Genomic DNA, 12,403 nt, shown 5'->3' with positions numbered 1-12,403 from the left:
ATAAATATAAACAAACATACTTATAGTTATTTTTTCCTACACAGTTGTTGATCCATATACAGTGATGATCGAAAACATGTATACATGCAGATACAAATATACAAATAAATAAACAAAATAAACAAACAAACAAATAAATAAACATAAATATAAATATAAATAAATATATATATATATAAATACATACTTATAGTTATTTTTTCCTACACAGTTGTTGATCCATATGCAGTGATGATCGAAGACATGTATACATTTGTTGCAGGAGCGGCAGTGTTTACTGCGTTCCATAACACCTCCGCATACACTGCAAGTACGTGTAGCTAGCTGGTGTTCTTTTTCTTCTCTTTCTTGTCTTTGTTGTTGTGTTTCGTTTTCTATAGATAATATATATGGGCCAGAGGAGAAAGCTATAGGGTCTATAGGGTCTACAGAGGTACAGTAGTAAGCAAAACCAAACACAAATAAAGATATAAATATAAATATAATACCGAGAAGAATTCGTAATAAACAAGATAAAGAAGGTATTATAATTAAACAAAATAATATTATATTTGTGGTGTATATACACCACGATAGTATCTGATACAACTGCAAAGGAAAACTAAAACCATGGCGACGTATAAACTCTCCTGGGGGCCGAGAATCTGTTCTATCGACTGCTGTGCATTTCTTTCTCTTCTGTGCTTCTATTTGTAAATATAAACGCTCAGCAGCAGCGCTGCACTCCTGCGGCTCTTTGCTTTCTCCGGGTGTATCGACACCTCCACCAGCCGCTGCAGATGCAGGCCGAGGGTCCTCGGGGTCCTCGCCGCATGCAGCTGCTTCACCAGAACCAGAAGCAGCAGAAGCAGCAGAAGCATCAGGAACTGCTGCTGCTGCTGCTGCAGCACGAGCAGGAGGAGTAGGCGGAGCAGCAGATACAAGGGGAGAGCCGTTCGGCTTAGAGGGAGCAGTAAACCCCCCTTGTTGTCGTAGACTCTTCATCTGGATTCCTTCTGCTGCAGTTGTGGCGCTGGCTGGTTGAGGACGGCCCGCTGCGTTGCTGCTGCTGCTGCTGCTGCTGCTGCTGTTGCTGTTGCTGTTGCTGCTGCTGCTTTGGCCCGCGCGCGGAGAGGGTTGCTGCTGCGCTTCGGCTGCTGCTGGCGCTGCTGCTGCACTTTGTGCTGCAGCAGCAGAAGCCGTTGGTGCTGCTGCTGCATTTTTACCTGCTAACGTAGCTTGGGAGGCACCCAGGGCGTTGGCCGCCATGGTTGGCTGGGGCGGCTGGTGGCGGCCGCGGAACTGCAGATGTATTCAGGTGTATGCTGACGTCGTCATTCCCTTTTGTGTTTGTCAGATGAGTCAATGGGGTTTTTATAAAACATGTGTTTTACATAAATGTGGCGCTAATGACGCGAGAAAGCGCAGCCGACCCGCGGAAGACCGCTTGCGGCCACTCTGAGCTGTCCAGACAGCTGGCGGTCGGTCTGTTCAACTCTGCACACCATGTGGGCTTTTTATGTTTATTTTCTGAAAAAAAAGACGAATTTACGCTCCTTTCGTCTTTTTATCCGTAAAAAATAAAAAAAAAGAGAAATTCATGTTCTCGTTTCCACTGAATGCCGGGGCTGCCGCTTTCTGTGTGTAGCGGCGAGGCAGATCGACTGACTGCAGCTGCAGCCCTGCGTGCACGTTTCCGCGGTAACAAATATATAAAGTAAAGAATTATATATTTATACAATTAAAAACTTCAAAATTATGCTGTTTGCGTTCATAGAAGGCAGATCTACACCGCAGAATACACAACAAGTGTTAATACACCACCTGCAGCCACCACCAGGGCCTCTTGTGTTGTGCTCGTCGCTCGGGGCCATCGCCTGCATCCCCCCAGTATTTTATTTATTTTTATTTAAATACTTCTTTTTTTATATATTTATCCTATATTCTTCAGTAGTTATCGTTCTAAACATCCTACAGAGGCCACCACCACCACCCTCCTACCCAGCTCCCCCCCCTGAGACAGCCAGTACTGCAGCAAGTGCAGCTGCACACCCGTCTCGTGTACACGTACACCGCAACAGTGTACACTCTACTAAACTGCAAAAAGTAGATAGAACACACCCACTGGAGCAACACAAATTATATTTCCGGCTGGGGTGCGTCGCCGACTCAGTACTGCAGTACACTGTTGAACCACGCAAACACCACAGAAATGCTGCGCATACACCCGGATATACTAGCCACATGCAAGCAGCATGCAGCGCAGACGTCTTCGTAGTGTAGCTAGCTAAGAACCAGTATCAGCTAACCGCAGCTAGCTGCAGCTAGCCGCAGCTAGCTGCACCAACCCACACTAAACCCCCGAGTTCTTTCTCTCTCTTTGATCTTGTTTAAAAGACAAACCAAACCGCCAACTCTCCTTTTCTCCGCTTTCCTTTACGTTATCAAGGGTTTAGGGTTTAGGGTTTCAAGGGTTTAGGGTTTCGTATACATATTATATATAATTTTATTATAGTGCATTATATTTACAGTATGCGTACTATGCTACATACAACAGAATAAAAACAAACAGGGTTAGTGCTGCTAGCCCCCGTGAGGAGCAGCAACGAAGGGGTTTGGTTTTATATAGAGAGAGAATAAACAAAAAGAAAGAGAGAGAGGGCTCCGTGCCTTCTCCTCTAGTCTACACAAATAAATATATTATATTATACATATTATATTATTATACATATTATACAAATATGCAGCGAGATACACATATAACGCCGCATGCACTACGAGGTGTACATACACCGCAGCTCCCGTGCAGAGAAAGAGAGCAACCATAACAACAAACACAAACATAAAATCATTTAAACAAAGTAAACAAAATCAACAAACAAAATCACAAAAACAAAATACAAAGTCAGCAGAACACTACACATGCACCGCTAAGGAAACAATAAAAAAAAAAAAAGAGAGAGAGAGGTCGCTAGATACGTCTATGTATATATGTATATATATAGATATAGATATATAGATATAGATATATAGACTAAGATATACATATAGATAGAATAAATATTTTATAATATATATACATATATATATACATATATACATACATAAAACATATACAATATGTACATACACCCGCCCGCGGTATACATATACAACCCTACGGGGGTGATCCAGCGACGAAGATATTATTAACTGCACTTTTGCGGTTTTGCTGCTTCGAGAGCAGCAGGCCGAGGAGAGTATGCAGCAGCAGCAGCAGCAGCAGCAGCAGCAGCAGCAGCAGCAGCGGGGCTGTATGCAGCAGCAGCATCTGCATGCATAGCTGCAGCATCAAGCCCCACCCGTCCACAACGAACTGCTGCAGCGCGATGCAGCAGCTGCAGGCCGAAGATGTACTTGTCCGCAGCCTGCGTGAGTGCTGATCCCTTCTCGCTGCTGCTGCTGCTGCTGCTGCATGCAAGGCGATTCGCCGCTGCTTCCTGTACCCAGCCAGGAATCCTGAGCGGCATCATCTCTTGCAATTCAGTACAAGACCAGTGTGCATGCGCATGCGCATGCGCATGCGCTGCTGCTGCTGTTGCTGCTGCTGTTGCTGTTGCTGTTGCAGCCCCCAGGGGTAGCCCACAACGACCCTCTGAGTCTTCTGCATGCGCATGCATCTGCTGCTGCTGCCGCTGACAGCGGAGTCTGCTATGACGCACAGAGCGGCTCCTCACGAGGCGCGCTCGTGCACGGGCCGCTCGTGCGCTGCGGGAGCGGCGGCGGCGGGGGGGGGTTGTAGTGTGTGTTGCTNGTGCACGGGCCGCTCGTGCGCTGCGGGAGCGGCGGCGGCGGGGGGGGGTTGTAGTGTGTGTTGCTGCTACAGTGAAGGTCCTGGTGGTGCTGTATTTGTTTCTGCGTTTCTTTTGTACTGTGGATAGGGTTGAATCGCGTGTAGTGGTGAGCATGCGGGCCGTCTCTGAATACCCATAAGAAGAAGAAAAAGAATCAATCCAGGATTGTTCTGGTTGCCTGCGGTGTCTGTTGAGGGCGTGTACAGCTGTGAAGCTATGCTTACACCACCATAAACCTAGAGAAAGAGCAGCAACAGCACATAGACTAAGCACCACTGCAACACATAACACCTTCAGGTCAAGAGTAGATACGCTTTCCTCCTCCGTCCGGTTGCACGCGGGCAGATCGAGCTGGGCCATCGGCAGGGCGCTGAGAGCGCGGGAAAAACTCAAGAAGAACAAGTTAAAAGAAAAAAAAAACAACAAATATAAAATGAAAAAAAAAACCTGAGGGTACGATCCGATCAACCCCTACAAACAAAATGCTGAGATTGAATACATACAATACGACGACGACGACACACGCGCTGCCGAACTGCGTATATGATAGATGCTGCTATCGATATGCAGCTGAACTAGAGAAGAAAAAAAAAACGAAATATATAAAAATAAATAAAAGAATAATAATAATTCTAAAGATATAGGGCGGCCGCCGTCGCCACAACGGAAGATCTATCAGCAGGAGAAACAGGAAACTAGAACAGCAGCTCTGCCTCTTGCTCTTTTGTTTCAGAAACCAAAAGAAACAGAGGATATCTTCGGCTGGCCCAGGGGCTTTGATAAAGTTGTATTAGTATAGACACCATCACGGGCACAAAGAATAGCCGAATTTACTTGAGAAACTGCTCAAGCTCGAACCATCGTGCAAATTCAGCTGAGTTCATCTTTCCTGTTTCTCTGCTGCTGTATGCACTGCGATTCAACTGCGTGGAAAGCGAAGGAAACGGAACCTCCATGGGTGTCAACTGTTAGCTATTAACCAAGAGTAATGACATATTCATGCATTTCTTTCTTCTCAATAAACCTGAAAAGAAAACAGGGGTGCTCTGATGCTCCGATGCACGCTGTGACCGGCTCAGCACACATCACATGCAGTGGGGAGCAAAGAAGACGAAATCGATGCTCATGAACGGCCTCATAACATAATGCCTTGCAACCCCAGTTTTATACAAAGAAATAAAATCAAAACACCCCCGAAATAAACGGCCAAATAGAACAAAAGGTAAACCTTTTGTTCTTAATTGACCGACTGAGACAATGAGATCACATCACTCACACGGAAACAGCAGAACGAGGGCACTACGATCGTCGAAACAAAAATAAAGAAATCACAAATTAAATAAAATTAATATTCAATTGCTCCCCCACAAACAAAATATCTCTCAACATAGAGACAAAGCTGGACTTGCAGCCGCCATACCTGTACGGCTTCGCCGGCCTCGCTGCTGAACGGCAGCCCCACTCTATACATGAATCGACGGGCCCCGAAGTTGAATTTGTTTGTTTCTTTCTGGAAATTTATTGGTATTCTGATATATTCTTAACATTTATTCAGTAATATAAACTCATAAAGTACTTTGCGTGCTCGCACACCTGAATTTCACCTCGTTGTATTCGAATTCAATGCTGATCACCTCAGCACGAACGGCGCCGAGATGGCGGCCACCTGCACAGGTAAGCTGCGGCGGAGGGGGAGAGAATCTATTCCTTTTTTAGTTGTAGAGCATAAGGAAAAGTAAGAAGCGAAGAATATAAATACATTGTTACTCTTGGCTTTGCGTGCGGCTTGTTAGCAGTGGTCCTCCCGGCCGCGCACGTTGGCACTCTTGCAGTGCAGAGCATTCTTTAGGATCATAGATGGTGTGACTCTGAACTATTTATGGCAAAAAATTGAAATTTGTCTATATGGAGTACATAAGCAAACTACTCAGGTATCCGGTGAGCAGAACCAGATACGCAGGTGCCCTGTTGTGCTTTCTCCCCTCTTGAATAACAACTATCGGGAGGAATGCACCGCAGGGTGGCGCTCAAAACAGAGACAGAGTAAACAATAAAAGCGTCTACAAATGTTTCATGGTGCGGCAGACGCATATGTCGGCTCTGCTGCCCCTATGTATGGTATTTGAGGAGCACGGGAAAAAAGGAATTAAACACCTCCCGAATCTCTGCTGTCGTCCTGCAGCCGGTGATGACAACTTTGCCGCTCACGAAGATCAGCAACACTGCTTTCAACGAAGGCGTAGGGTTGTAGCGATAGACGAGTCCTGCGAAGCCCAAACGAACCCCCAGATAGAAAGTATTTACTTCGTGCGTGGCTTCATCCGGAGAGCAGAGATTGTTAAAAAGAAGAAAAAAAAAAGAAACTGAGCTAAGAAAGAGATGTCAAGAGAATAGACACAGATATATTAGGATCTAACCTGCAAACAATTCCGGCTCGTAGCTGCAGAACTCCTTATGATCGAACGCCAGACCCTCCAGTCTCACGGGGAGGCCGCAGTCGGCCGTGGCGACGATATTTTCGATTGCAAATTCTGTTAGTTGAATATTTGTGAAACTCCGCTTAGACAGAGAGCTTATAGGAGGAGGCAAGTGATGAGTTTCCTTCGGTGCAATCACTGACAGCTCCTCTCCCCCTTGCTTGTCAGCCCCTTCACCACCAGCCGCAACAGGCGGCTCTGTCTCTGCTTCTTTAACCCCTTTGGCGTTTCCATCATTCACAAGAGCTAGTTGATCCTCTGCAGGTGAAGGGGCCCCTGGCGCTGACGGCAACGCCAGAGGCCCACCGCGCTCACTCCCTGCTCCCTCGGGGGGCCCCTCGCCTCCTCTCTGCTGAAATGACAAAGCGGGCTGCCGAGAAGGGGGGCCCCCAGCAGTCGAAGACGGACAAAATATCGCCTGCAGCATCTTCACCAGCAGACGAGCTGCACGCAAGGCGGCATCCTCGCTCTGTGCTCCGGTCACCATCACGCGCCCTGCCGGCACAGAAACACAACAAGAATACTGATATTCAAATAGATAAACACATGGTTCTACTTTACACAAAGCAAAAGAAAAAAAAACAACAGAAACCCTAGAAATATAAACAAACCGACAGCTCATACAACTGGAGTTTCGTAACTAAGCAGTTGCCGTCTGCATGCATGCACTGCAACCCAAACCCTTGTGTTTACAACTCTGCTTTATCGCTTTATAAAGAATATTAAATGAATATTTATTATTAAAGAAATTAATCCTGGTGAGGCTGAGCTGCCTGACACGGTGTAGAGGTGATAGAGGCGACAGAGAAGCCGCACCAGATCTGAATATCATGCCGGTGCACTTCGGCTTGCGCAGACGGACGATGCATGCGTTGACTTTCCTCGGGTTATACTCAGCGAAGCGACAGCTGACGGCAATACGCCGCAAGTCGAGAGCTGCGCTGTGTCGCCCCGCTACTGTGATGCGGCCGCTGGCAATGACGTTCTGTACATGCACCGGGTGGCTCTCTGCTGCTGCATCCCCAGCTCCCAAGGACAAACTGCTGCTTTGAAGGCCACTCACTTGAACCGCAGACGCAGCAGAAACAGGGGAGGAGGTCCCCCCCCCCNCCCCCCCCCCTGCTGCTGCTGCTGCTGCTGTTGTTGTCCGTGCTGGAGGCCGGCGGCTGATCAGAAGGCAAGCCAGAAGCGTCTGCTGCGCCCAACCCATCGGGTAGCAGCAGCGCCATGAGGCTGTCATCCAGAGAAGCAGCATCGCCTCCTGTCTGCTGCGTCTCTTCGAAGCTGAATGCAGCAGCACCTCCTGCTGCTTCTTCCTCTTGCGGCGGCTGCACACTGCCAGCTTCTTCTGGCAGCGGTGAACCCACCGCCCGCCTGCGTTTAAACATCACCAAATCATCTGGGGAGTCGCCCCCCCTCTTTGCATGCGCCTCCAAGGCATCGCCATCTTTTGATTCATCTTCTGACTGAGCCATGGCGGGCAGCCACACACGGGAACACGGGCGTGCAGCGCTGGCTGCTATCTGTACACTCCAAAGGCAACCTGAAACCGAACCATTCAGCCGCGCCCGACCACACCGCTTCGCTCGAAGTTGTCTACATCAACTCAAACTGAGTTGTCCGCTCAGAAACAGAATTTATTTGGTGACTAGCTTGAAAGCCGCGACGCGAGAAAACATATTCTTGTGCCCCCTGAGGTATCCAGACACCGCGAGAGTCGAAGGCACTCGCCAGAGATAAAATATATTCAATTTATTTTGTTGATAATCTCTGCTGCAAATGAGTGACGCTAAAGAAAGTCGGCACGGCTGGGCTGCTCCACAGACTCACACCCCCGGAACCAGCAGCGCTGTTGCGTTTATATATATGATCGCTGAGAAAGCAATCGTTAAATATAAACAAAATAAATAAGACTATATTTAAATGAAATAAATCAAAACTAACTTGTTTCAGACCTGCGAAGTTTTGCAAGCAGCAGAACTTCGAGACCGAATCGGACCGGATTCAGCAGCATGCACGTGGCTGCTGTATCGGCACAAATAAATTCTTTCCCCTTTTCTATATTCTATTGAAACAGAAGAAAACCTTTTGAATTAACCGTCTTAGTTAAAGAGAGCCAAACGCATGCCAACGCTATCATTCTGAACTGCCGCATGCATGCCGCAGCCCCTTCAACTCCAGCAAACGAAAGTGAGCTCAGCACAAACCGTCGACCTGCGTTCTTGCATTGGCTTCGTCAACACCAATAAAAATGAAAGAATTGTTGTCTTTTTGAGTATCTCTTCATATATGCCTTCGACAGCAGTGTGTTTTGTGGGGTTTATTTTTGAGTCCTCCGCTGCGCGCCGCCGGGCTGAGGCGATTTCTCTTTATTTTAATCAATTTCAACATTCGAATTTCAAGGAATTTCAATTCTTCAGCAACGAAACTTCGCCCCTACAACTGCCGCCGGGATGCCTGGCGGTCTGTCCCCCTGGGGTGTCTCACGGAGATGAATTGCCGCTCTTGTAGCGCGGCGGCTGACTTGCAGACAGCTTAAAAATAATACAGAGAAGAGAGAGAGATTAACAGCAGCTAGCTGTGGAGTCGTTCTGACCCCGTGAGCCGTCTCACACTGCCGGCGTAATGGCTTCTTGTTCAGCAGCTTCGCGGCTTATGCTGCCGCGAGTTGCCTCTGCTCCGGTGTCTCGACACCTCTTTCAATCGGGCGTTTCCTCTTTCCATTGCCCCCTCACGCATTCCCACTTTGAATCAAAGCAGGGGAATGCACAAGGTTTCTCTGGGGCCCGCCGCATCAGCAGTCTGACGCAGCTGCTAAAAGGCAGAGTCAGCAGCAAGAACGACCCCAAACTGAACCCACACCCAGCCGATGAAGTGGAGGCCCAAAGACCCCTGGCCCCTGACCCCTATGACAGCACTTATCAAATGCCTGCTGGGGCGCCGGACGCCAGAAACATCTCCAGAGAGCGCTTCCACCAGTTCATGCACGGCAAACCCCAGCGCTTCTCGAAGGAACTCAAGGTAATCTCATCCCTGTTCAGTAAATATATATATATATATATATATATATATATATATATATATATTGTTTGCGTATACGGAACATCTATTAACATAATGCATATATGCAGAGTTGTTGGTTTGCGCAGGTGACGGTGATGGGCTGTACTTTGGCGTGTTTCGGCATCGGTGTGACGTGGCTGACTGCTTACATAATGCGGCCGGATGACTTTGAGTGGGTTGAGGAGGAACGCAGGCGCATCCAGGAGGCTAAAGAGAGAATACAGCAGAGAATAGAAAGGGCTCAACAGATACAAAACGAAAAAAATACATAATGCGACGTTTTCAGCTCAGCGAGGCAGTAGAAACAACCACCCTGGTACTGGCAACCAACGAGAAGAGCAGAAAGCATGCATCTGTGCTTTGTATACTTGGCTAACTGCTCTTCTTTGACGAGGCCAGAACAAAAAGGAAAAAAAGGAAGAGGGGCCTTCTCTTGTGCTTCATCTTACTACTTGTCGTATGAGGGTGTAAACCCTAAACCCTAAACCCTAAACCTAAACCCTAGAGCCGTGTAGGCTACGATAACTAAACTACGCCTTGGCCTCTTTTGTTTTCTGGGGCGGCGCTGCCGCCGCAGTAACTTGCAGCTCTCTGTCTATCGAGACGCGGCGAACCCCCCGACATTCTTTCTGCTATCTACTGATATTCAATTCTTTTTCACTTTTCTTTTTCATCTTTATCTACTGATTTTCAATTCTTTTTCACGTTTCTTTTCATCTTTATCTACTGATTTTCAGTTCTTTTTCACTTTTCTTTTGCATCTTTATCTGCTGACTTTCAATTCTTTTTCACGTTTTTTTTTCTTTTTCAGTCCTCACTGAGGCTGAAGCGCGTCATCTTCCCTCCTTGTTGGCCACCACAATTGATGCAGAAGTGTTGCGTTCATTTAATCTCATAAATTAAATTTCGCATTTTTCAAAAATTTAATTAAAAGTTTAAAAACTGGAAAACTGCATATCTACTGGATGAATGAATGAATGCTGAAGAGGAAGCTGGAGCAGCGAGAGTTTCATGGAGCCGTGAGTAACTCAAACACACAGCTGAATGAAAATCGTGAAGTCAAAGCATATTCACAGTTTAGGGTTTCGGGTTTTGCAAACGCTTCTCTTGTTCACATGGACGCTTTCCAGAAGCGCATGCAAAAGGGGTGTGCATACACCGCTACGAAGCGCAACGATCTGCGTATATATGTATATGGATACGGGGCTTCATGGGTATTTGCATATGCAGTGTTGCATCTGAACAGTTTGCGATCATTCTCCAGTGCGGCCGTTCACATGGAATCGCTTCCTGAGGCCAGCTTTCCACAGGAAGTGATGACATCTGAACTGCTGCCAGTTACGAAGGGCTGCAAGCGTGCTGCAACGCAGAAGCAGCCGCGGCGAAAGAAGCCAGCAAAGGCTGAAACAGCAGCAGATGGCTCCACAAACAATGAAGAGCCGGCCCCTAGAGAAGTTGTTCTGGCGTACATGCGTCAGCAGAACCGGCCGTATAACCTGCAGCTGGTGAGCCGCTAGGTTTCTTCTTCGTTTTATCCAGCGCCAGCCTTCGATGTTTAATATCTTTTCTTATTTCCTTATGACTTCAACAGATATTCGATAATTTGAGGCGGTGCATCAAAAAGCCAGATCTCGAGCGTCTGCTTGACCAGCTGGTGGACGATGGATGCCTCATTTCTAAGGACCTCGGCAAGACGCGTGTGAGTGTGTTGTTGGTTACTTCTTTTCGTCTTCGGGTTTTCTTGTATTACGTTTCGGGTTTCCTTTCTCCCTTTGCATGCATACACGCACGCAGGTCTTCATGTATTCTCAAAGCCAGTTTGGCGTTTCTGTGGCTGAAAACGGGGATATTGCTGCTGAAATCAAACGTAAGGCGAGACAGAGAGTTGACGGCTTTCTGTTCCTTCATCTGCACTAACTGTTCTCTTTCCAGAGTTGCAAGAAGACGTCAGGGAGCTCGAACGTAGGCATACAGACGGGCTGTTTCGCGCCACAAGCCGCGGGATGTAATTTGTATCAATGCAGAGTTCGTTAAAAAGCAAACTGCACTGCAGCAACGCATGCAAGAAATCCGAAACCGCGGAGCCCTGTTGGACAGCCTCACCGCCAAAGTTGCTGCTGGTGCGTCCTTTGTGACACCGCTTGTTGTATGCGGACTCTAATCACTTGAGTGTAAATCAATAAACATTTTAATGGCTAAAAAAGCACAATCTATTTGTTTACTTAACCGCCTTCATCAACCTCAGCTGAGGCTGAACGGGCAGCAAAAGAGGAAAAGCGAGCCGCAGGAAACGCAGCAGCGACAGTGACAGCAGCAGAAGCATCTGCTGCTGAGCACCTGCACGCCAAACTCCACGCTGCCTGGGCTTTGCAGAAACGGCGTTGCCTTCAGCTCGTGACGCTCCTCTCAGAACGGGCGCAGGCGGACCCGCAGCAGCTACAAGAGGAACTCGGCCTGGAGAGAGACGAAGACTTCATCCCCCCAGAGGCCTATTCAAAATACGATTGAAAGCAATGAAACTAAACCAACAAATGCAGACAAACCATGAAACGCAGACTCTAAGCACCTCAGCAACTGCTGCTTAGCAGCAGCGCAGCAGCACTCTTAAACAGCTGCACAGCACAGTGCTGTAGGTTCCTCTATTGAGGGGCCCTCTATATGAATTCGTCCACAAGGGACAGACAAAATATATTTCGTCAATATTTCCCTCAGCTTGAGAGAGAGAAATTCAAACTCTCCAACACGTCGTTGACTTCAGCCCTCAGTTCCTTCGTCCCTCACCTAGCAACTAGAATTGCCGCTTCCAGCATCACAGTTCCTCTCTGCGTGCATGCAGCAGCACGTCTGCTCCTGCGCTTCGAGCTACAGCGAGACACAGTAGGCCTCGCCTACACGGCGTCACCAACCGGCACTGCTTGCTGCATCTGCAAACACAACTTTCGAAGGCACCGATCCAGCAGCCGAGGGGCTGTGACGGGTGAGGGTCGCTACCGCCTGCAGCTGCTGCTGCCCTCCACCAACAAAACAGAATCAGCGTCTCATAGCTCAGAC

At 47.8% G+C, this 12,403-nt stretch overlaps 3 protein-coding genes across 3 annotated transcripts; 2 read left to right on the top strand and 1 right to left on the bottom strand.

The window, feature by feature from the left end:
- Positions 1-5,921: 5,921 nt before the first annotated feature.
- On the bottom strand, positions 5,922-7,764 carry EMH_0030020 (TATA-box binding protein, putative; the record flags this gene model as incomplete). Its single annotated transcript, XM_038022497.1, is given in 4 exon segments — positions 5,922-6,076; positions 6,230-6,784; positions 7,353-7,398; positions 7,402-7,764. Coding segments are annotated over 4 exon segments (1,119 nt in total).
- A 1,150-nt stretch (positions 7,765-8,914) lies between these two features.
- Positions 8,915-9,624, top strand: EMH_0029910 (uncharacterized protein; the record flags this gene model as incomplete). The annotated part of the gene is made up of 2 exons (XM_038022496.1): positions 8,915-9,310; positions 9,439-9,624. 2 exons carry the CDS (start codon positions 8,915-8,917, stop codon positions 9,622-9,624), a joined length of 582 nt encoding a protein of 193 aa, XP_037878350.1.
- Positions 9,625-10,668: 1,044 nt separating this feature from the next.
- EMH_0029800 (TBPIP domain-containing protein, putative) lies at positions 10,669-11,860 on the top strand (the record flags this gene model as incomplete). Its single annotated transcript, XM_038022495.1, has 5 exons — positions 10,669-10,857; positions 10,944-11,051; positions 11,147-11,219; positions 11,377-11,472; positions 11,598-11,860. 5 exons carry the CDS (start codon positions 10,669-10,671, stop codon positions 11,858-11,860), a joined length of 729 nt encoding a protein of 242 aa, XP_037878349.1.
- Positions 11,861-12,403: the final 543 nt, after the last annotated feature.

The sequence above is a fragment of the Eimeria mitis genome, genomic scaffold (assembly GCF_000499745.2).
Source record: "Eimeria mitis Houghton genomic scaffold, Emh_scaff28, whole genome shotgun sequence".
Lineage (NCBI taxonomy): Eukaryota > Apicomplexa > Conoidasida > Eucoccidiorida > Eimeriidae > Eimeria > Eimeria mitis.
The sequence above is the reverse complement of the archived record's forward strand: the minus strand, read 5'-3'. Positions and strand labels throughout refer to the sequence as shown.